At 38.4% G+C, this 25,022-nt stretch overlaps 2 protein-coding genes across 5 annotated transcripts in view; one reads left to right on the forward strand and one right to left on the reverse strand.

The window, feature by feature from the left end:
• GEN1 (GEN1 Holliday junction 5' flap endonuclease) overlaps positions 1–17,923 on the reverse strand; it is a 32,071-nt gene extending 14,148 nt beyond the window's left edge. The window contains exons 1-5 of one of the 3 annotated variants that reach the window (XM_081254067.1): positions 17,428–17,922; positions 8,812–8,994; positions 7,944–8,130; positions 2,880–3,056; positions 1,660–1,770 (exon numbers count right to left, since the gene is read on the reverse strand). In XM_081254067.1, the coding sequence (XP_081110193.1) occupies positions 1,660–1,770; positions 2,880–3,056; positions 7,944–8,130; positions 8,812–8,972 (636 nt within the window). In that variant the 5' untranslated portion in view covers positions 8,973–8,994; positions 17,428–17,922. The other 2 variants (XM_081254068.1, XM_081254069.1) reach the window with 2 other exon arrangements.
• A 46-nt stretch (positions 17,924–17,969) lies between these two features.
• The window catches only part of SMC6 (structural maintenance of chromosomes 6), a 69,624-nt gene continuing 62,571 nt past the window's right edge, over positions 17,970–25,022 (forward strand). The window contains exons 1-2 of one of the 2 annotated variants that reach the window (XM_081254066.1): positions 17,970–18,166; positions 18,754–18,888. The gene's annotated coding sequence lies outside the window, so the exon portion shown is untranslated. The remainder of the gene's footprint in view (positions 18,167–18,753; positions 18,889–25,022) is intronic. The other variant, XM_081254065.1, reaches the window with a different exon arrangement.

Here is a 25,022-nt window from a genome sequence, read left to right on the forward strand (position 1 = left end):
AATACTTCTAAACTGGTTAGTAAATAGCCAATGCCCATGTACCCTGAGTGCCTGCCAGCAAAGGGGTCTCCCCCTTAAAATGAATTCCCTTTCCAATCCACCTACACTCAGGATTCAGCTAAAAGGGTAACATATAGCACAATAGAGGGTATCCAGAAGCATTTTCCATCTCTACAGCCTATGTCTTTAGTAAAACAGTTGCTGGATATTTTGTATGTCACCCTTCATGTGTTAGCGTTTAGTTATATATTAAATTTTTTAGGCAAATCATGATAGTAGAGACTTAAAGATCATTAAGTACAATGATATAAATAGATAGCAGTTTTGGTTGCAAGGAAACAAAAAATCAAAATAGGTAAGGCTAGTATATAATACCATTGCAGCTAAAATTGGTTTCTGTGAGTTCAAGTTTGCAAATTTTTTCTTATATTCAACACTGAGCTGTTTTTAGACTTTAATTATGATACAATTACATATGGGAAACAAATCTATTTCAGAATGAGAACTATAATAATTATTTTCTGTGTTGTTTAACAGTTCTTTTCCTCCTGTTTTCTTTTCTTACTAGTTAAAAAAAATTGTTGACTTCTCTATTTGGTCACTGGTGACACAGACTAGAAATTAGAGTTAATAATTTTACTATCCTACTATTTTTTCCTCTCCCAAGCTCTAGTGAAAAAAAATTATATGTCATCCTTCTTTAGACTTCTCTTGGGGATAGAGTCTATAGTATAATGAGGGGTTTAGTAAGGATACAAAGATGATCAGCAGGAACATAATAATGGGACTATATAAAAATAGTAGGAGCTACAGTACAAGTCATTTTATAGTTTTAAACATCATATTTATGAATGTGGTTATCATTGTAATTCTTTTTTTTTTTTTTTTGTGGTACGCGGGCCTCTCACTGTTGTGGCCTCTCCCGTTGCGGAGCACAGGCTCCAGACACGCAGGCTCAGTGGCCATGGCTCATGGGCCTAGCCGCTCCACGGCATGTGGGATCTTCCCAGACCAGGGCACGAACCTGTGTCCCCTATATTGGCAGGCGGACTCTCAACCACTGTGCCACCAGGGAATCCCATCATTGTAATTCTTAATTCATCCCTCACCTATTATACCTGTTACAGGGAACTATATTGTGTATCTTAAGATATAAAATAAAAGGTTTTCATGAGCAAAACTCAATGCAATGCTAAGAGGCATGGAAGGGTGAATGGCTTAACCCAATAATCATGTTGCCTAGCAACAGTAACAATAACACTGAGCATGTGCACAAAAAGAAAGCTAAAATGGAGATGCAAAACTCAGACAACAGTGAGAGAAACTAATATTGGCATGAGACAAGGAAAGAGTAATTCCTACATTTCTCTAAAAAGATAGTCAAACATGAATGTGAATCTCTTAGAGGAATGGTTTACTGAGATTTAAGCTGTGGTACTAGTTATGATTCTATTCTCATTTATAACATTCAGTATAATGATGAGCAAGCTGTTTAATGCCACTTGAGATGCTGATTATTTTAGTTACTGAATAGTTTATTACACCTATATTCTAAATTAGGTTCTTAATTATATGATATTATATTCATATTTATGCATCATGTAAGGTATCAAAAAACCCCATTATGAAGAGTAAATAAATATGACAATTTCAGCAGACCTTTGGAAGATAATCACAGCCAAGTAGTATTGCTAGCCCAACCAGAGCATTTCTATCCAAACCTAGTTTACTCTCGATGGTTGACATTGTATAACAGTCAACATGTGGGTCCTAGAAGAAAGAACAGATTCAGTTTCATCTTCAAAAAACTAAACAAAAACAACATTATAAAAAATAATTTGTCAAAGCTGTCTCTAAATGTTTATTCCTAAAAGTTTAAAATTATCCTGATCACCAGAATCTTCATAAAATCTAACACTTCAATATCTGGAAATAAAGTCATAGTTTCAAAAATGGCTTTAAAAAATTAACTATAGTAGTCATTTTTTCCTCTTTATTGTTTTTTGGTGTCTACAAAAGTAGATTTTCATCTTGTACAATTAAGCACTGTAAAATGTATATTATAGAAATTGTATATTACTGTAATTACATCATCAGAGGTTAACTATCATTAACAGCATCAGGCATATTCTTCTAAGAAACATGTTCTTTGACACATGCATACAAATATTTATTACTCTATTTTTAAGTAAAAATAGGATTATATAAAAATACTATTTTGCAATATTTCTTGCCCACTAATATAACTGGATATCTTTAATATCAATAATACATACCTTTTTAATGATTGCTTACATTAGATGGACTCTAAGGCAGTGTTTCTCAATGGGGATACTGGGAGCATTTTCAGAAAGATAACAGAATTTTTTGGCAAGAGGTTTAGTCTCTCTGGCTCTAATCCACCAAAGGTCCATAGTCTCCCTTGCCCAACCTTGAATAATTACAACCAAAATGTCCCATGTATTACCTCCCTCCATGAGAACCGTGGCTGTATTTAGCCATTCTCTATCAATGGGCATTTGGGTGCTTGCCAAATTTTTGTAATTAGTGACAATGCTGCAGTTAACATCCTTGTATATCTCTCCTTGCATATTTGTAGGTGTTGTTGAGGCTTACTAAAAGTGCAAATTCTGGGTCAAGGCAATACATATTGTATGCAATTTTATAATATATAGTTGAAACTGATTTAGAATTAAACCTTGTGAAACAAGTCAAGCCCTTAGGAGACAAATCCACATTTCAAAGAGAATGAACTATGTGGCACTGATATTTTTAGTAACAGTAAACATTTTACTTAGCAACTGCTAAGTGCCAAGAATTAATCCCTTTAAAAAAAGTAGTGTGTAAAACAAATGCTGAAAAAGAGAAAGAAAAAATACCTTGGAATTCATAGTGAAATTTCTATAAACAGTTTGGGCCCCATAAAGGAAAGCATCTCCATCATTGGTGAGGCAGCCATCTACATAACCACTGGCATTGAGGTAAGCACACATGGCTTCAGCTTCCCCAGCAGCTTGGACCCAGGGAATTCCTAAGCATTCTAGCATATCAAGACACTGAAAAGAAAAAGTCGGTGCAACAAATCTAAGAACATTTTTTTTTTTTTTTTTTTTGTGGTACGCGGGCCTCTCACTGTTGTGGCCTCTCCCATTGCGGAGCTCCGGACGCGCAGGCTCAGCGGCCATGGCCCATGGGCCCAGCTGCTCCGCGGCATGTGGGACCCTCCCGGACCGGCACGAACCCACGTCCCCTGCATCCGCAGGCGGACTCTCAACCATTGTGCCACTAGGGAAGCCCTAAGAACATTTTTATTGCTGCTTTTTTCAGTGTTTAACTTACTTCTATATCACAAATATTAATAGTAGTTATTTAGGTATTTTAAAAGTTATTACATTTAAGAAACAACTGGAAACTTGAGCACTGAATACTTAATGGCAAAGTATTAGTATTAAACTGTTAGATGCAATAATAAAATTATATTGTGGTTATGTTTTTATTTTTTAAGAGCCCCTATATTTTAGAGAAAGGTATTGAAATACTAAAACAATATTATGTCTGGGATTTGCTTCAAAATAACGTGGGACCTCCTAGAGAAATGGAAATAAAAACAAAACTAAACAAATGGGACCTAATGAAACTTAAAAGCTTTTGCAGAGCAAAGGAAACCAAAAACAAGATGAAAAGACAACCCTCAGAATGGGAGAAAATATTTGCAAATGAAGCAACTGACAAAGGATTAATCTCCAAAATTTGCAAGCAGCTCATGCAGCTCATGAAAAAAACAGACAATCCAATCCGAAAATGGGCAGAAGACCTAAATAGACATTTCTCCAAAGAAGATATACAGGTGGCCAACAAACACATGAAAGGATGCTTAACATCACTAGTCATTAGAGAAATGCAAATCAAAACTACAATGAGGTATCACCTCACAGCGGTCAGAATGGCCATCATCAAAAAATCTACAAACAATAAATGCTGGAGAGGGTGTGGAGAAAAGGGAACCCTCTTGCACTGTTGGTGGGAATGTAAATTGATACAGCCACTATGGAGAACAGTATGGAGGTTCCTTAAAGAACAGAACTACCATATGACCCAGCAATCCCGCTACTGGGCATATACCCTGAGAAAACCATAATTCAAAAAGAGTCATGTACCACAATGTTCATTGCAGCTCTATTTACAATAGCCAGGACATGGAAGCAACCTAAGTGTCCAATGACAGATGAATGGATAAAGAAGATGTGGCACATATACACAATGGAATATTACTCAGCCATAAAAGTAACAAAATTGAGTTATTTGTAGTGAGGTGGCTGGACCTAGAGTCTGTCATACAGAGTGAAGTAAGTCAGAAAGAGAAAAACAAACACTGTATGCTAACACATATATATGGAATCTAAAAAAAAGAAATGGTTCTGAAGAACCTAGGGGCAGGACAGGAATAAAGACGCAGACGTAGAGGATGGAGTTGAGGACACGGGGAGGGGGAAGGGTAAGCTGGGACGAAGTGAGAGAGTGGTATGGACATATATACATCACCAAACGTAAAACAGATAGCTAGTGGGAAGCAGCCGCATAGCACAGGGAGATCAGCTCAGTGGTTTGTGACCACCTAGAGGGGTGGGATAGTGAGGGTGGGAGGGAGATGGGTGGGATAGGGAGGGTGGGAGGGAGACGCAAGAGGGAGGAGATACGGGGATATATGTATATGTAGAGTTGATTCACTTTGTTATAAAGCAGAAACTAACACACCATTGTAAAGCAACTCCAATACAGATGTTAAAAAAAAAAATGTGGGAGTAAAGGAGTGGGTGGGAGTATAGATGAAACAAAATTGGTCAAGAGTTGATAATTGTTAAAGATTGGTGATGGGCTACTTTTATATTCATTTAAAATTTTCTGTAAGGAAAAGGTAAAAATTTTAATGTCAATTAAAAAGTAATCCATATTTGATTAAAAAATTAATTCAAAAAGTACTTTTAAAAGTAGTGACTATGCAATTTTCATTGTCTTGTTCAATGCTATTATCTCAAGAGTCTGGAAATATCTTGACATAATAATAATTAATCACATTAACATTTACATCTGTAAAACGACAGCAATTCTTCTCACATGATGATCAGCCCAATATGAGCTCTTCCAAAGAAGACGCTACTACACAATTTTGGCTTGAGACCTTAAAGTGCACTTCTTATCACCTCCCCTGTACGATGAAACCCTCACATTATGGGGAACCACACAGGGGTCCATTGCTGGTGTGCTCCTAGTAAGTCATATGTCTGTACAGGATGTTTATATCAATTTGTGGTTTTCTTGGGGTTATGAATTTAACCCAGCTGAGTAGCTTATAGTTTAGCTTTACAGCCTAGTGCATTCTTTCTTGTCGTATGTGATACTCTCATTCTATCACTGAGGAATACTGGATATGGTGAGGAAAAGAGGCTATTTACCTAGTTTCTAGAGACAGAAAAAATATCATCTCTTTTGCTTTAACTGATTGTTTGCATGCTATATGATGTAATAAAAACCTCTGCCAGATGTTGCCCAAGGTGGACAAGGTTCAGAAGGACAAAGTACTATGTCAAAAAAAAAGGTGCTTTTCAGAACTCTGGCTGGGTGACTTTAGAGGCAGTTTTGTTATAGGTGCTGCTTTACTGCAACACCATAGTTGTTTCTAATTTACCCATACATAAAAAGTATCCTTTCATAAAAAAACAACAAGAGTTTAAAAGTCATTTCAGATTCTGTTCCAACTCTTTTCAAAAACCAGCACAGAATTTGTGATGAGGTTGGTTGCAATTTTCTCTCCCCTAAGTCTCTATCATGTGGGGTGGAGGTTGTGTTGGAGGACTAATGTGTGCTTTTCATGCTTGTAACTAAAAATGGCAGTAGATTAGGATAACGTAAGGCTTAGTAACTGAGTGTACAGAAATATGATAATGATTAATGGCCAGGCAACATTGAACCAATACAAAATGCCTAAGAACACCAGAATTAGAGAAATAAAGAAATAGGAATAGAGCAATTTTCTCAAAAGGACATAAACACCTTTTTGCTTTATACTGGGTATTTAATGCCTTAAGTATGTAAACCATAGATATTTCCAGGAACTGATTACACAAGAAATAATTAGAATTCAGTACAGATATTTTTTTCAATTACTGATAGTCATTAAGGTAGAATAGTCACTAACTGAAAATTATTATTTTTAATCACATAAAAATAGAAAATAGAATTTCTGGAGAAAAATGCTTATTAATTTATGCAATACCTTTTAAAAGAAATTAAAATTTTAAACAACATTAAAAAGAAAAACAGGGATAGGAACTCAAAGCAAATATGATAAAAGGTTTATTCCTTAGTATATAAAGAATATGAACAAAAGAAAAAGTAAAACCTCAAAAGGTAAGTGGGGAAAGGATATGATGGTCATTACCCAGAGAGGGACTAAAACTACGTTAAATGTTTAATCTCACCATTAAAAGAACAATACATATTAAATATGTATTATATGTATTTATACATATTATATAAACAAAGAAATGTCTTCGATTTTCCACACTAAATAGTACAAAGATAAACCTCCTAATATTCAATAATCTTGTGGGTGCAATGAAATTGCCTATCTCATATCTGTACTGGTAGAAAGTAATTGGCAAGTGTTATAAAATCACTCCTAAACTTTGGTCTATCAATCCTACTTTGGGTAATTTTATCTTAAAATCACAAGAAAAAGCTATGCTTACAAAAAATGTTCATCATAATTTCCTGTATAATAGAGAAGAACTAAAAAGCAAACAATATACAATACAATATAAAATCATGGGGAATGATTTCATACCTTCATACATGTTGTACCATCATTAAAGTAATGATTTTGAATAGAATATGGCAACAGGGAAACATGGGTATGTTAAGTGAAAACTCCAGATAAAAATTATTTGTGCATGATTACTACAAGTTTTAAAAACATATACCCTTAAAAAAGAGACAGGGGACTCCCCTGGTGGCGCAGTGGTTAACAATCCTCCTGCCAATGCAGGGGACACGGGTTTGAGCCCTGGTTGGGGAAGATCTCACATGCCACAGAGCAACTAAGCCCGTGCGCCACAACTACTGAGCCTGTGCTCTAGAGCCCGCGAGCCACAACTACTGAAGCCCATGTGCCTAGAACTCATGCTCCACAAGAGAAGCCACTGCAATGAGAAGCCCACACACTGCAAGGAAGAGTAGTCCCAGCTTGCAGCAACTAGAGAAAGCCCCCGCGCAGCAACGAAGACCCAACGCAGCCAAAAATAAATAAATAAATTTATAAAAAAATAAATAAAATAAAAAGAGACAAGATAATAATAGCTTCCTATCATTTTACTTACTTTATCGTATTATAGATTTTTCTTCTTTTTAAATTTTTATAAAAATATATATTTTATAACGTATAAATATATTAAAATATAACTGAGTACTTTTTAAAATTACAAAGCCCTAAAGAAAGCCAAATACGTATTCTGTCTATGAACTCTCATTAATCCTGAATGAGTAAAGTATGAATGAATGAGACCTCTATTCTGGGAATTCTTTAAGTGCTGAAGATGTCATAAAATGTTACATATTAAGTCCTGACTATGTACCGGTTGTTTTAGATATATTTTCTCTAATTTTTACCATATCCCTGTAAAGTATTACTATCCTATTTTACAGAGTAGGAAACGAGGCAGACAGGTTAAAAATCTTGCCCACTGTCTCAGAGTTTCTAATGTCCAGTCAGAATCTGAACGCAGGTGAGTTTCACTCCAAAACTTAAACTCCCTTCTCTATTCACACTGTCCTTCTAGTCACAGTGAAGTTAATAAGTATTAAGGATGCTGAACGAAAAACTTTAACAGAGTAAAATATACTCTATAATTCAAATCAGAATTATTAGATCATATCTGAATGCTCACCTCCTTTAAGACTGATTTAAAATGGGATCTCCCTGTTTTCTGAGACCATGTTTTCCCCGAAGGTCCATACCGAATCTGATTCCTCTTACTTATGACATCGGCTTTCAGCTTTGGGGGTTCCCCTTCCATAACGAACACCAGTTTTACATCCATTAGTGTTAAATATGAGATACGAAAAAATAGGTTCCTGAAATATAAAAGTTAATAATACATGAATCATCATATATTGATAGCAGAAGTCAACATAGCAGTATGACATAATGGCAAGAACATTAGTATCAAAAATGTTATATGCAATAACATTTGTTAAGATTTTATTTTACATAGACTGGACTGAGAGAGCACTGTGTGTCTTTTAGCAAAGGAGATTTATGATTATTCTAATTGCTATGTGGAAGATGGTTTGGAGAAGGAGGCCAAGAGAGGAGGGAGGGAAACTAGTGAAGATTTCATCTCAGCAGGGCAGATAAGAGACGTTGGCATCCACTGAGGCAGTGCTTCTGGACGTCGAGAGAAGTTTGTGAATGCAGGGTATATTCTGGAAGTAGAACTGGCAAGACATTCTGATGGACTGGATGTGTGGAGGACAAAACAGGGGGAGAATGGCTCCCAAATGTCTGGCTTTTAGTCATCGAAGCATCCTTGCGGATATGTTAAATAGGCAGCCAAGTATATGAGTCTGAAGCTCAAAGGGTACGAGGTACAAATGTGTGTTATCAATATGCAGATGGCAGATCGAGACATGTTAATACATTTTAAAATCTCAAAAGGTAAAACAGCAACAACAAAAGAAATGAAGTGGAAACAAAACCAAGACATCCACTGCTTATGCAATCATCTATTTATATTCTGAGCACGTTTACTCTACCTGAGGTGGGGCTTCATGACTGTCCCAATCATTTTTTTGACTGTTTGTGCTTCACATACCCAGAGACTCAGATCAACCGCAATGGTTTTCCCACCAAGACTGTGCAAGTGGACGTGTTGTTTAACAGGCTCCAGAATCTGCCACAAGTCATTCACTCCCATCCTGGTGATTATCTGCAGCACACTTTTCAAAAGATTGTTAAAAGACATAGAAGCTCAGAATAGAAATTCAAACAGTGTATTCTGAGCTAGTGTGGGGTGATTCATAAATAATAGAGTATTCTTATTTCTTCCATTGGTCAGCTCTTCCGAATGAATCAAGAACACCTGAAACGTTAAAAATGGTGGTAATACACTTAGTGGCTTCAAAAATACTGACACAACTAACAGATGAAAAGTTATTAACAGATTATAGCATGCTGAATTTGTCCTTAAAATCCACTCATGTCACCAAATATGTTTCTCTATAGTACTGAAAAATAGTTATTTTTAAACTTAATGTAACCAATGCCAATGGCTGCCTTGTCCCTCCTCATTCTTTCCTCTTTTCCACGCAGTCTTTAGCAGTGGCTGAGAATAAAACTTTTCACATGGTCACATTAACATTGCATGAAATTTGGAAAATAAAAGGAAAAATTACCCCCATCTCAAAAGGTGGTAATTGGCTTCTCCCATCTAATAAGAGCTAACAAATGCAGAGACGGTACAAAATCCACAGATGTGGCAATGCATATTTGTCTTCTTGAGAATTCACTCCTTGATTTACATACCTAAAGAGAGAATAGGACTAGTCCTCTATCATAATCAGGAAAAACAAAAAGACAAAAGCAAGGAAGAATGCAAACGCACAAACAAAAAAACACAAAAGATTAATGAAGGAAAACTGATGGAAAAGTGGGGGGGTGGAGATAGAAAAGGAAGAGTTGAAGGAATACATAATTTTTTTTTTTTTAAGGAGCATTGGCTTTTTAAATTGCAAGGTCATGCATGTTCATTGTGGGAAAATAAAAAATCTTTTAAAAGAAAAATATTTTAAAATCACCTATAGTTCCACTATCCAAAGAAAACTGATGTTAAACTCTTTTCTATGTACATACATTTTAAAAACAAAATTGGCTTAAACCCTGCTATTGTAACCTGCTTTGGTATTTTCTATATGCCAGTTTTTCCTTATTAAACATCTATAGCTGTTTTTCTTTTCCTTTGTTATTATTTGATAAAAAATATTATGTAGCATTTGCATTGAAGATTCAGTCTATGTAAAAGTCTGACTATGTATCATCTGAATAATGACCTTAATTCACTCTATAAACACAAGGTAGGATACAAGACATATTAAGACAAAAAGCTATCACCACAATGTAAAGCCATTCTAAATAAAATGTAACTGTATTGTCTATTCCTTTAACAGGGTCCATAGTAAAAGCATATGTTCTCAAATTGTACATGGCTACAAAGAAAATAAATGTTGGAAATGTGGCTAGCTGTCATTTTCTCTGAGCTTTTCTGAATCTTAATTTTAAACGTGGTCAGTGTAACCCTAAGTAGTATTTTGTGCACTCCTTTGTATGAAGAGCTGCACAAATATTTGCCGATACGTCACTTTAGAAGGAAAATTATAGATTAAAATACAGAGAAGAAAGCATTAGGTAGTAATGGTGATTCCAGTGCTAATATAGTCTATTGCACATCAAGAAGGCCCAAAGATAGAACGTGGGTGGCACTGTGACATGGATTCAGAGTCAAGGTTTTATCTCTTTGTTAGTGAAAAGTTGTAGTAAATTCTGGAAAAAGAGCGGGGGCACATGTATTCCCTAAGGCATTATTATGAAGGGAAACAAGCCTTTTAAAGTGTTAACCACTAGGACTTCTCTGGTGGCGCAGTGGTTAAGAATCCACCTGCCAATGCAGGGGACATGGGTTCGAGCCCTGGTCCGGGAAGATCCCACTTGCCACGGAGCAACTAAGCCCGTGCTCTGCAACGAGAGAAGCCACCGCAGTGGGAAGCATGTGCACGGCAATGAAGAGTAGCCCCTGCTTGCTGCAACTAAAGAAAGCCTGCGTGCAGGAGCGAAGACCAGCGTCGCCAAAAATAAGTAAATAAATAAATTTAAAAGAAAAGAAAAAAATAAAGTATTAGCCACCACAACATGTAAAATTCAGAAATAGAAAGTTTGAGGGGGAAGTTCTTATTGATAATTGTGCTTTCCTTTTATTTGTGACTCACACTGGATACGGGAATGTGTTGCTACTGAAGGAAATTAAGCAACTTCTCTCTGGAGGAACATTATCATAACTGATCCTAGTTCATTTAAATTTGACCCTGACGCTAGCTGTCAAATTTTTAAATGCAGGTATCTCCTGATTTCGCAATAGCTCTCCTAGGAATCTACTTTAAGATATGCTCTTAAGTGTTTACACATTTATATTCATTGTAACATTATTTATAATAGACACTGGGAAGAACCAAATGAGCACAGCAGACATATCTTTAAGCAAATTATGGTATATTCAAACAATGGAATAGATGATGCAGCAAATAAAAATGGATACATCTACCTGAACTGATGAAATAGTCTCCAAGTTTTGAAATGAAAACAGGTACAAAATAGGTTATTTATTAGGGATGACTTAAGTTGAGAGATGTGAAAAATTACTCTGTGTTGTTTTTTTTGCATGTTTATTTTTTAAAATAACTATATGCTTGCATTACTTTTCAAATTAAAAAAAAAGCTAAAAAATGTGGCCCTATCTATAAAGGGTTGGGCAAATAAACTAGAAATCTTTAGATGGTTCATGTCTTGCCTAAATATTAAGTAATGAAATATGGACACAGTTCATGGGTCAATTAAAAAGCAATGCTCTACATATTTATGAGTACCTGAATATCAAATATGACTTCAATATGTCTTTTTAAGGATAAGAGATTCACTTTTTCTGGTTTCCTCCAGAATGCCTAGGAATGAGTTATGTGGTCTTGGGCAAGGCGCATCTTTTCTCTGGCCCTTCCATCTCTAAAGTTCAATCCTTCCTACCATGTCTCTAATGTTTCATTACATAAGCTGACTACACATATATAAATGAATAGTAAGAATAAAGACTGTTGCATGGTGCAGTGTTATCATGGCACACACAAACACATATTTATAGACAGGACAGTGATGTACCTTGTATTCCTTCTGAGGGTGATGGAAAAAAAATTGGAGAAACACTAATGAGGTAGACTCAATCTTAAAAACTGTAGTCCTCTATTTCAAGCACATTTGGAACATTTTTAAGGATCTTAACAGAATATATTATTCACTGGGGCAGCCATGCCTGGAAAAATAAAAATAAACCCAGAACTGATTCTATTAATATTTTAAGATTCCCAGATTGGATTGGATCCCTTAAGCAAGACAAAGAGGGCTGTTAACTAATCCCATAAGTAATGTCTTTAATATAATATGATCATTACATTTAAAACTTATTCATGTTATTTTAATTTCTTTTGTCAGAAATAAACCTGGTTTAAAGAACGAGCATCCCAGGACTTCCCTGGTGTTGCAGTGGTAAAGAATCCACCTGCCAATGCAGGGGACACAGGTTTGAGCTCTGGTCCAGGAAGATCCCACATGCCGCAGAGCAACTAAGCCTGTGTGCCACAACTACTGAGCCTGCGCTCTAAAGCCCGCAAGCCACAACTACTGAGCCCATGTGCCACAACTACTGAAGCCCGCACACTTAGAGCCTGTGCTCCACAACAAGAGAAGCCACTGTAATGAGAAGCCCACGCACCACAAAGAATAGTCCCTGCTCACTGCAACTAGAGAAAGCCCACGCGCAGCAACAAAGACCCAATGCAGACATACATACATACATACATACATACATACATACATACATACATAAATAAAAAGAATGAGCATCTGTGGTTATGTTACAGAACAACTAGCACTGGCAGCTGAACAGATATGTACCTAGGACATCTATTTTGGCTATTCCTTTATTATAATATGAGCAAAGACTACAAAGCTGTAACAATGGCTACTTAAACACAACTAGTATGAAAAACGCAGGCAAAAAGAAAAAAGGTCTGTAACAAAATTATCATTTAGGTCCCAGAAAGTAAAAATTAAGTTACTATCTCTGAGCTAAGGTTTTCTCTTCTCCACTTTCCTTAGTTATATGACATTTTCTAGGAAGAAAAAGTCTCTTTCATTGCCAGTCTTCCTGGTCACCACATTTTTTCTTCCAGTTTTAATGAGATACAACTGACATACAGCACTGCTTAAGGTTCAGTTGTACAACATAATGATTTAACTTAAGTACATCATGAAATGATTACAGTAAGTTTACCACATCCATCATCCCATAAAGATACAAAATTAAAAAATGGTTTCCTTGTGTTGAGAACTCGGGATTTGCTCTCCTAACAACTTTCACATATAACATACAGCAATGTTAATGATATTAATCATGCTGTACACAACACCCTCAGTACTTATTTTATAACTGGAAGTTTGTACCTCTGACCACCTTCATCCAATTCCTTTTTAAACTACTTTGGTACCTTGACCTAGAGTCCCAATATATCAACTGAAATGCATTTGAAAAAGGTTAAAAATCTCTCGTGTCCCCCAAGCATACTCCTATAAAGTAGTAATGCTCTGCTGTTTCTTTCATAACCATGAAATAATTGCTGCTATCGTGAAACGTGCTTTTTTCCACTTTTTTCTCTGAATGATAGGACCCAAGGGGACAATTTTTAGGAGCTAGCCTCTCTCTCTAACATACCCCAATGAGTCTTTTTTTTTTCTTTCTCTTAGTAACTTACCGTTAATGAATTTCCATTAGACCTTTTTGAATAACTGCAAGACTTTATATAGCCTTCACCACTTTTAACTAAAAAATAATAGATTAGAACTATGCCAAGCAACACTATTTAAAGGATTGGTGGCAGGCATAAGAACTAGAAAGTTAACAGAAAGACTCCCAGGAAGATTATTTTTAGAGTCAGAGAGCTGAGTCTCCTTTGAATACTCTATAATGAAGAAACTTCTCTTCACTTTCCCTCTTTAATATTTATCCCTCATCATCTGACAACTTCTCCGAATTCTTGATAAGAACATCTAATCTCCTACTTTATCTTTACATGGATGCATAATATGCATCTAATTCTTGATTCCATCATCTCTCCTCAAAACTGTTCTATCCCTAGTCATTGCCAAATATCCAGTTGCTTAGGCCAAAAACCTAGCAGTCATTCTTGATTGTTCTCTTTACTTCACTCTCTAACAGCAACTTGATCAACAAGTCCCCTGTCTCCAAAACACATCCTAAATCCCCGTTTTTAAAGATACTCTTCTAGTGCCTGAAGTCGGCTAACTGGCCTCTCTGCTTCCACTTTTTACTACCCGCCACCCATGCAATCATCCTCCCCATAGAAGTCACAATGATCTTATTTAAAAACCTAAAACATATTTAAAAATCTTCATCTCTTTGGTAATGGTTAGTGAATTTCCTCAAGGGTGACATAACTTCTCTTTGTTACCAGTTAATTTACTTCATTTGTGGTGCTATCTTATAGCCAGTTGTAAAATGCAAAAAATATTAATGTAAAATTACAAAGCATTCTAAGTGTAATACATTCTTTTAAAATACTATTTTAGGATTATCTTCAATAGATCTACAATCTAAGGTCTTTGTGCTCCTTTTGAAAATCACTTGTAAAACCAGAATATTAAACGAATACCTCAATAGTTCTGAAAGGGTAAAATTATGTGAAATATCTTATGAAAAATTACACCATGTGTGTGTTTGGTTTTTTTGGCTGTGCCGTGTGGCTTGTGGGATCTCAGTTCTCCACTCAAGGACTGAACCTGGGCCACAGTGGTGAAAGCCCAGAATCCTAACTACTAGGCCACCAGGGAACTCCCCATGTTTTAAGAATGCACTTAATCTAAAATGTCTATTTCCACGATCTATTATTTCCCATCCCTTGTCACTTTCTTTGCACTAGCCCTTCCTTTGAAGTGATATTAAGTAGCAATGGTAAGACTGTAAAAGCATTTAAAGTTCCAAAAGGGGACAGAATGCAACAACTTTTAAGATATTCAAGTACAACTACACTCAAAGATAGAACAGATGGTTCTTGCATGAGGTCATGAGCAACCTGAAAAGGTTGCTTGAAAATAGCTCAGCATTAAGTAAAATTTAAAAATGCTACACATAGCAAACTCACCCCAAACTGTGTATAATTTTATCTTCCATTTTTATTTTAATAGGGTGAAATTTGAAATTTTTTATGATGTAAGATTTGATGAGTCTCTACTCCTATCTTTCTTAATGTAATGATTTCATTGACATCAATCTGCTCATGCAATCAATGTATATTACATATATTTTAAAAAGTCTCCTAATATAGTTCTCAAGAACTAATGTGATGCAAGAATACTTATGTGAATCAACGAAGTTAGAACAACCCATAGCAAATAACTTTATAGCCTACTAGTGGCTTCAATTTATATGCTTTAGTGAAAGAGCATTGGACGTGGGATAGAAAACCTAAAATTTTGATCTTGGATATACACTGACTAGCTGTACAACCCTGGGAGGACATTTAACCCATCTACAAAATGAGAGGTATTAAACCAAATGAATTACAAGATTCTGATATCTTTTGAATCTCATCACCAATTCTGATAGCTTGGTATTAAAAACAAATCACTCTATTTCAGATATTATTTTTTGGTAGAAAGAACATGAATTTCTAGTTTAAAAAAAGAGCTTAAGAATCCCCTTCAAGTTAAAACAGAACCAAATCCTTTGATGTAACCATATGGTACCCATAAATCAATTTATGCTCCTAAAACTTCCTTAAAAGCTAATAAGCTTTATTGTTTAATTATAAAACTGAATGAGGTGAGAAAAGCACAGAACCTTGCTAATTCCACTAATGAATCAAATTTAAAGAACATAAAAGAGGTCAATGGTTTGATATGCAAAAATATACATTTTATTAAACTAACAGCTTTCCAGTTTTATTTCAGTTTTAAGCAGAAACATTAGAAACAATTTTTTTTAACAATAAAGCAGGAACTACTTTAAATTTCCCAATTCCCATGCAGATGACTCTATTTCATATAAAGTTTGGTAAACTGTATAATGCTTATTTCAGTTCAGGATTGTATTGTATAGGACTTAGCACATAATTTCACTAATTAATGCTGTGTTTATTATTTCTTCAGTTTTATTTTCATATGAATTTAGCTTAAACTTTGAATAATAATATAACCCAGGCTTAAATTACTTGTTATTAATAAATATTTATTAAATGCCTATTATTTATCAGAATTCTTCTTGGTGCTGGAGATAAAATATTGAAAGATCAAGCCCTGCATTTAAGGACTGTGGTTAGGTGAGATTAGAGATAAAAAGGAAATTATAACAATGTGACAAGTACAGGCACAGAAGTAAGGCTAGAGAACTATAAGAGTAAACAGAGCTAAAGAAGGTATTCTACCTAGTGTAGGGCAGCTCCGGACGAGCAGGCTCAGCGGCCATGGCTCAGGGGCCCAGCCGCTCCGCAGCAAGTGGGGTCTTCCCGGACCGGGGCACGAACCCGTGTGCCCTGCATCGGCAGGCGGACTCTCAACCACTGCGCCACCAGGGAAGCCAAGGAAGACTTCTTAAAGGAAATGACATATAAGCAGAGACCTCCCAACTGTGCTTCCCATCTTTTACCCACAAGGACCACCTGGGCCAGATGTCGTAGTGTTTTCACCTATTTTGACTATGTCATATGTGTATCATGGCAAAGGCCAGGATAGGAACATATACTTGATTATCTTTAGAAGTAAAAGGGTAGGAATTTCCTTACTGGAGACCAGAAGTTTGACATCAATTTCTTCGGGGGTGTTCTGGGTTAGCAGTAAATACCCCGTTTTTCCATCTAGAAAGGAAGATTTTGGAGTATAGAAAGTATATTGCGTAGCTACATCAGCATGCCACGTGAAGAGCTGTGTAAAGACAGAGGAGGTAGCTTAATGTCGGGTTGAGAAGGCGCTGGAAGCTAAGCCAAGGAACTTAAACTTCTTTAGTTCCGATGTTTATTGAGAGGGTTTACAATGTAGGCACGCGCCAGCGGAAAGAAAGATTGTAAATAAACAACCACAATGCCTTAAGATAACTGCTATAATGGAAGTATTTCCAAAACACAAAGTTAACACCAAAAAAGAGGAACACCCAAGTGTGCCCACGGGGATCAGGGAAGGCTCGCCCAGGATGGCCTTGAACCAGGCGTGGGAGTGTACCCCACGGTGCCCGAGGGAAGGACATTCGGGACCCAGCGGCCTCGGCACGGCCGCCAGAGCGCGGAGCCGCGGCGGACAGCTCCCACGCGCCGGGGCGAACCGCAGGGACGGGGAGACTCCGAGCTCGGAAAGCAGGGCTGAATCCGGCCGGGAGCTTCGGATCGCTGTCCTCCTGGACCCAAAGGGAGCCTCTGACGGTGTTTTGGGAGGAGGGGCGGGTGCGACAGGGACGCGAACACAGAGATCGCCCCCAACCCAGACTGCAAAGGAGCCAGTGGAAGGACCCGGGAGGTGCCGTCTCTCCACCGTTCTGCGGGACTTACCGAGACAACCCTTCCTCCTTGGTTTTGAAAGACGCCCTTCCGTGATTTACCAGTTTGGCCTGAATCCTAACTACTACTGTCTACAAGTTTCTAAATTTTCTCTTCTCAAAAAATAAGAAAAAGAAAAGGAAAGACTTTCTCTTTCCTTCCCCAAGCAAACTCGACCGTTTGGCGCTTAGCACCCTGCCCCGGAAAGCTCCTGGGGAGCATTTGAATTCGGCGTCTTCTCGCCCACGACCCCGCCTCTTCCGGGAAGTGACTGTCCCCTTTCCGCGACCGCGGCCGTACGCTCGGCTTCCCGGGCTCCCAGCCGGTCGCTTTACGCATGGGTGGAACTGAAGTCGGGAGACTCCGAGTTTTTTTCACTTTCACTTAGGCAAATCACCCGCCCCGCCCCCCGCGTCCCGCTATCGCCGAGCTCCGAGCTTCTACAAGCTTTCTCTGTCCGCCCTGGGGCACTTCCGGCCCCTCCTCTTAGACTCCAGTGGCGCGAAAATCCCGAACCGCGCACGCGCGGGCGGAGTCCCCGCGGGAGGGGGGGCGGGGCGCAGGCGCGGAGCGTCCCGTGGTGGGCGCCGGGGCGACCGCGCTGCTGCCTTCTCCCGCTGTGGGCGCGCGGAACCCCGCGGGCCAACGGCGGCCGGCCGACGCCGAGACGTCCCTAGGGTGCTTTAGCGTCCTGTTGCGCCGCGGCCGCCCCGCCGATCGGGTTCCTTCGGGAGACTTGGACTTGTTCGAGGTAGGGTGAGGGAGCGCGCCGTCTCTCTCCCTTGCTGCGGGTCCATGCCCCTTCACCGCACTCGTAGCTGGCGCCCCCAGCCCACCTGGTGGCGGCCGGGTCAGCGGAGCTGCGGCAGTGTCCAGGGGGCCCAGGGGGCCCGGGCGGCCCGGCCCACGGCCGGCGGGGATCTTCGCGCCCTCTCCGCAGGCGGCACAGGTCTCCTTAGCCGCGGGAAACTTGCCCGTGTGTCCGCTGGGCTCCGCCCTCGAGCGGTTCAGGCGGCGAGGCTTGCCAATCCCGGCTCGGGCTGCGGGACCCGGCGCCTGGCCCCAACGGCCCTTTAGGCTTTGACGAGGGGCTTGGCGGGTATAAGGGTCGGGGGGTGAGGTTGGGCTCGGGAATCGGGCTTTTATCACCCGTTTGATGGTACCTCGCAAGTAGCAACTTAAGTATGTTTAAGAGATGTATGTACATATTACTTAAATTGGATTTGTTGCTAAATGCCAGTTTCATGAGAACGCAAACTCTTCTGTACCTGGAAGAATTAAATTGTGATGTTTGGAGGTTTTATGATGTTATTTCTTTTCCCTGATTATCTCGTGGAGATGAGCTGGAGAAGAATCACTATTGGGAATTGCGGAACACAGGACTCAAGGGTAGAGAAAGGGCTTGAGAGGATCCTGGGATAATTCCTAGAAAGAGCAACTATTTGCTGTTTAAACCCTGAAGACAGAACTTATGTGAGTGCTTACTACTCTGTATATTTCATGAGGAGACGATTACAAGCGAGTGTTTTAAAGACAAGCTACTCTGGAATGTATATTCAAAAGAAAAAAAGTCCAAATTCGCTGACGGCTTTTAGACGGCTGCTGTGTAGTCTTTTAAAATGTTCACTGGCACATGCACTTCCTTGCAGGGAGTTCCATGGGTACATGAGTGGAGAGGGACCATATTGAAACTACCTAGATTTACTTTATCTCGTTCTTTTACTGTGTGAAATATGCAGAGTAATAATTTCCTATGAGAATGTGTATTTACAATTGTGTTGTTGTTGTTTTTTTTCCTTGAATGGCTGTAAGTACAAAGAAGTTTGGAGATTAGTAGAATATTGCTTTAAAAACATGTTTTTGTGCAAGACAGAACCAGTATTGTGTGACCTCCGACAAGTGGGTACCACCTCTGCAAATTTCAGTTCGTATTCTGTAGTTGGAGAAAAATAACATGGTCCCTAACTCACAGGATTCTTAAACATGTGAGGGTGGGGGGATAGAGAGAGAGAGTTAGAGTTTTATCTCTGTACTTGTCTATAATTAGTATGAAGTATTTAGAATTGAGCCTGGCAAAAAGTCAGCACAAATGGCATATTAAAGTGGTTACAGTGAAAAACCAGTTTCATTCCCCAAAATTTATTTTACTGAGTATATTTTACTGAGTGCCTAGATGTAGAATTTTGTGTAAAACCTGCCTAAATTTTGACTATCATTTTTAGACCTAAGTTAGGAAAATTAATCAAAGCCGTACTTGGCTTACTTTCAGGAATTAATAAATAACTCAAAATTTTACCACAATAGTATGCATTATATTTAAGGCATAATTAAATGTCACAGTTTTTTATACACACACACACACACACAAGTCCAGATGACTGAGGGTCAAGGGTAGATACTTACAGTAATGTTAGTGTTTTGGATTCACTAGTTAATGAGATACATGTTTCTCACTAAACATAGTTCCCCTGGTGACCAAATTCAGAATACTTCCTGTGGCTCTCTTAGGTCTACTCCCAAATCTGCCTCTACTGCAGAATATATTTTACTGCCTAGTGGCCTCTCTATCTCAGGAGCACTTCAAAGTCAGTGTTTTCAAACAACATAAATGTATTATTTATCTTCCTTCCTTTCCAAACCTGCTCAGTCTACTGATAATTTAGTATTAAGAGTAAAGGTTGTTTCTGAAAATTAAACACAAGGTAAAATTTTATAAAGCAAGCCCAGGTTTTAATTGGCTTGAATAGTAACATTAGAGGGACATACCACATTAGAATCCTTTATGTAGTTTTATACATTAACAAAGGATGGACAAGAAGATGAACAGATTAATATCCAATTTCACTGCCTATAAATAGTCAAACTTGGTTAAACTCAGTTCATACCACGAGGAACCTGGATGTTAAAGAGGTTTGACTTTGGGTTTTGACAACCTGGGTTTGGATCTAGGCTCTGCTAAGTTATAGCTACATAAGTCTGGGTATCTTTTAATTGAGCCTCAATATCCCCTTTTGTAAAATAAGGACAATACTTAGAAGGATGTTGAGGATTAAAGGAAAGGTTTGTACCTCTTAATCCCCTTCACTTATTTCATCCCCGACCTCTCCCTCTGGCAACTATCCATTTGTTCTCTGAATCTGTGAGTCTGTTTTCATTTTGTTTTGTTTCTTGTGTTTTTTAGATTCCACATATAAGTGAGATCATATGGATATTTGTCTTCCTCTTATTTCATTTAGCAAAATACCCTTTAGATTCACCCATGTTGTTGCAAATGGCAAGATTTCATTTTTAATGGTTGTGTAATATTCCATTGTGTGTGTATGTATGTATCACACCTTTATCCATTTATCTGCTGATGGACACTTAGGTTCCTTCCATATCTTGCCTATTGTAAATAATGCTGCGGTGAACATTGGTGTGCATGCCACTGCTTTTGTTCAAAAAATTTTTTGTTCAAAAAATCCCTTATCCTTTAGGGACTGGTCTCTTTTGCCCCTGTTCTTACTCTCTCCGTTTTGTTTGTCTTCTGTATTGAGGTCACAGGGATTTTTTAAAACACAAATCTGAGTGTTCACATTTTATTATCTGAAGTGCTGTGCTTAGTACTTCCTAGTTTTGCTCATCTGGAATTGTTTGATGGATGGCCTAATGAGTTTTTTCACTTATTTATATTATTGATTATCTATTGCATCTCACATTACTTCATGATATATTCCAAGTAGTGTGCTTAGTTAATTCAGTACATTAAAAATGAGGTGGTATAATGCAGAATGAATTTGTCTGTGGTGGTGGGAGAAGTGGAATTGGGAATGAGGTAAATAGTCCATGGCAGATTCAGAAGCAGCAGCAGTTTGCCTTTTTTTAAACCACTGTTTTCTATTAATAATTCCAGTTCTGTTATGACTGTTCTCACTGCTGTTAGCCCCTACTTTGATATGAATGGGAAGTGTGAATTACTACATACTTACAATAAAATTGAAAATTTAGAAATTTATAGTCCTTTGTTAAAATGCTTTTGGTCTCTATCAAATTTCCTATGTACATGCTTGCTGTAATTAACCCTTGGCGATTGATTTTTCTTCTTGAACATTTTTTTTATTGAGAATCTGCATATTTGTTACTATCCCTGCTCTGATGGAGTTTGCTTTCTGCGAGGGGGAAATGATATGTCCCTTAATTTTAATTTTTTTATTGTAAATAAACAAATATTAAAGACCATGAAGAGCTTTATGGATATATTGAAAATCCCAGAGGAGCTTTTTTTCCTATTTTTATATATTGCAAGATTTTAAAAGTATTTTTCTTTGCATCTGTTTATATGTCTCTTTAGCCTGTTAGAAACAATTTTACTATTGTAACCTAAAACTAACTCTCAGGACATTCATGTGTGTTTTTAAAAATCCATTATCATTAAATTACAAAGTGATTCCTATTTTAAAAGGTAGGATCCTTCAGTGTCTGTTAGATGCAAGTTACCATGGCAACCTAACAGCAAACTGCAAATCCCAGGCTAAGCACAGCAAATAAAAAAACATCATTGTCATGTAGCACACTGTCTTCTGTCTTGTATAGAATCTCACATTCATTTTGAGGAGCTAATCACATTTACCTTCGTGCCCCTTGCTCCCCCCAATTTTACTTGAAAAACTACCATTTTCTAATGGTAAAATACTAAAATCAGTCAGCTGATGTGTCTGCTAACTGCAAGATCGTGTATTAAGCATTAATAAAAACAGTGTCTAAGAGGGCATTTAATGTTGGGAAAACCAAAAAGTAATGCGTCTTCTTTGCTCTTCTATAATAAATAAATTACTGTAATTGAGAAAGGAATAGAGGTATGGGTGGGAAAGAAGGAAGTGTTGCGAAAATAATAGCCTGGTGGTATTCTAGGGAACTTAAATTAGCAACAAGCTGAAAGTAATATACATTAATTCTTGCTATTAAATAATTTGAGAATTGATTTTCAAGTTCTGACTTGTGTAAGAGATTCAAAATAAACATTAAATTATTTGTAAAAAAGATGGTGGATATTATGTAATTGTGACTGTAACACTAGTACTGTCTCAAAAGGCATTTGTTAAATGTCCTTCTTTGGATGTTAACTAATACACCTTTTAAGTGGTATTTGATTTATCATGATAAATTAGGTTCCTTATTGCCTTCAGGATAGGATAAAGTCCCAAGTTTTTTAATGTTGTTTACAACAGTTCTTCTCAGACTTTAGTGTGCTTGTGAGTCACCTGAGACCTTGTTAAAATGAAGCTTCAGATTCAGTTGGTTTAAATTGAGGCCTGAGATTCTGGATATCTAATATGTTCCTCGGAGATGTAGATGACTGCTTGATGGTCCTTGGACCACATTTTGAATATCAAGTCTACCAGTCATTCTATGGCTGGCTTCTTCTCTGCTGCCCTAACTTTATTACTGGTAGCTATGCCTTGTCATTTATGGCACTGTGTCATAGACATGCTTATAGTATCCCCTACAGTAGCAGTTTGCCAAGTGTGGTCCAGGGATCCATGAGACTCTTTCAAAGGGTCTACAAGATCAAAATTGTTTTCATAATTATTGTAAGATGTTATTTCCCTGCTTCATTTTCATTCACTTGTGACTGTACAATGGAGTTTTCCAGAGGTTACAGACGTGTGATGATGCCGTCGCTCTGACGACTGATAGACTGTGTACTTGTGTGTTGCTTGTTTTAAAAGTTTTTCAGTTTTAATTTATAATATGGTAAACATTGATAGATTTAAACAAAACCTCTTTGAGGTCCTTGGTACTTTTTAAGACACCACAACCTTTGCGAACTGCTGCCCTATGGTTTTTTTAGGCCATGGACACAAAGACTCACATCTAAAACTTTACCAGGGCTCTTTCCATAGCTTACGGTGGCTGTTCGGCTAGGGTGGGAGTTTCAGCTCCCCACGTGGACACTGCAGTGGGGTGGCCTCCTCACCTTTCTGGGCAGTGGTAGAAGGCCTCCCCGGACGCCATCCAAGGGGGAATGGGAGTAAGGAGCATCTTGTTGCCCCCTGTTGGGGGTGGACATCTAAGTTCTCCACCTGATGCCATCATCATGGCTCCCTACTTGGCCTACACAGTCTTCTCTGAAACTAGCTTCACCAGGGTGGAAGTCCAGGCTGCCCACTTGGCCTTTGCTGGTGTTGGGGGGGAAGAGGAAGGGCCGACAGTTCTTTTAGTGATATTTGACTGGAGTAGAGTGATGATTGTCTAAAAGTTTCCTGTCTTGTTAGGCTCCCTTTTTCCTGCTCCTTTGCGGTACGAGGGCCTCTGCTGTGGCCTCTCCCACTGCGGAGCACAGGCTCCGGACGCGCAGGCTCAGCGGCCATGGCTCACGGGCCCAGCCGCTCCGCGGCATGTGGGATCTTCCTGGACCGGGGCACGAACCCATGTCCCCTGCATCGGCAGGCGGACTCTCAACCGCTGCGCCACCAGGGAAGCCCTCATTAGGCATTTTTGTTTTTACCCTGCACCTGTTTGTGTTTTCCCTGTTGCTGGCTTCTCCAAGTCTGGGATAGTTGAGGCAAAACAAAAACTCAGGGAACCACCACGATGTCATTCCTTGGGTCACGTGGTTCCTAGCCAATCTGCCTCCTTCTTCAGAGTCGTCTTATGTTTGTTTTATCGTATATAATTTTCAAGGATTTTAGTTTTACTAAGCAAGGGGAATAGGGAAAATTACATCTATTCCATCTTCCTGGAAGTGGAAGTCTCTGATTGCTTTTATTAACTTGCACTTTGAGATAAAGAATTAGAGACTGAACTCCAGCCCCACTGCATATCTCTTATATTTGGTTGTATAAAAATATATGAATAAACATTAAAATATTTTCATTAAAGAAAAACTAGGTTTGAAAAACACAAGTAACTACTATTGGGAGAAAAAAGTTTAAATTTAATTAAATAGAATTGATGTGAAAGGAGTCATGACCACAGTTGAGGATTTTACAAAACAAGGTAATTTTGTGTAGTAAATCTGAAGCTTTAAATTATCAGTGTTCTGGAAAATAAAATTATAGCAAACTTGTTCTAGGAAGATATAATGAACCTTTAACAACCAGTGTACAAAAAAGGAATTGAAATGGTATCATGAAATTAAAATAGTCTCTAATATCTAATAGCTTTAAGCTTAGTTCTTTCTCACTTTCAAAAAACATTTCAGTGTCATGCCAGAGTGGTGATTTCAGAGCATTAAAAAGATGGGGAGGGCTTCCCTGGTGGCGCAGTGGTTAAGAATCCGCCTGCCAATGCAGAGGACACGGATTCGAGCCCTGGTCTGGGAAGATCCCACATGCCGCGGAGCAACTAAGCCCGTGTGCCACAACTACTAAGCCTGTGCTCTAGAGCCCACGAGCCACAACTACTGAGCCTGCGCTCTAGAGCCCACAAGCCATAACTACTGAGCCCGCATGCCACAACTACTGAAGCCTGCAGGCCTAGAGCACATGCTCCGCAGCAAGAGAATCCACCACAATGAGAAGCCCACGCACCACAACGAAGAGTAGCCCCTGTTCACCCGCGCGCAGCAATGAAGACCCAACGCAGCCAAAAATAAGTAAAAATAAATATATTAAAAAAAAAGATAG

The sequence above is a fragment of the Mesoplodon bidens genome (assembly GCF_964165515.1).
Source record: "Mesoplodon bidens genome assembly, chromosome: 14".
NCBI classification, from domain to species: domain Eukaryota; kingdom Metazoa; phylum Chordata; class Mammalia; order Artiodactyla; family Ziphiidae; genus Mesoplodon; species Mesoplodon bidens.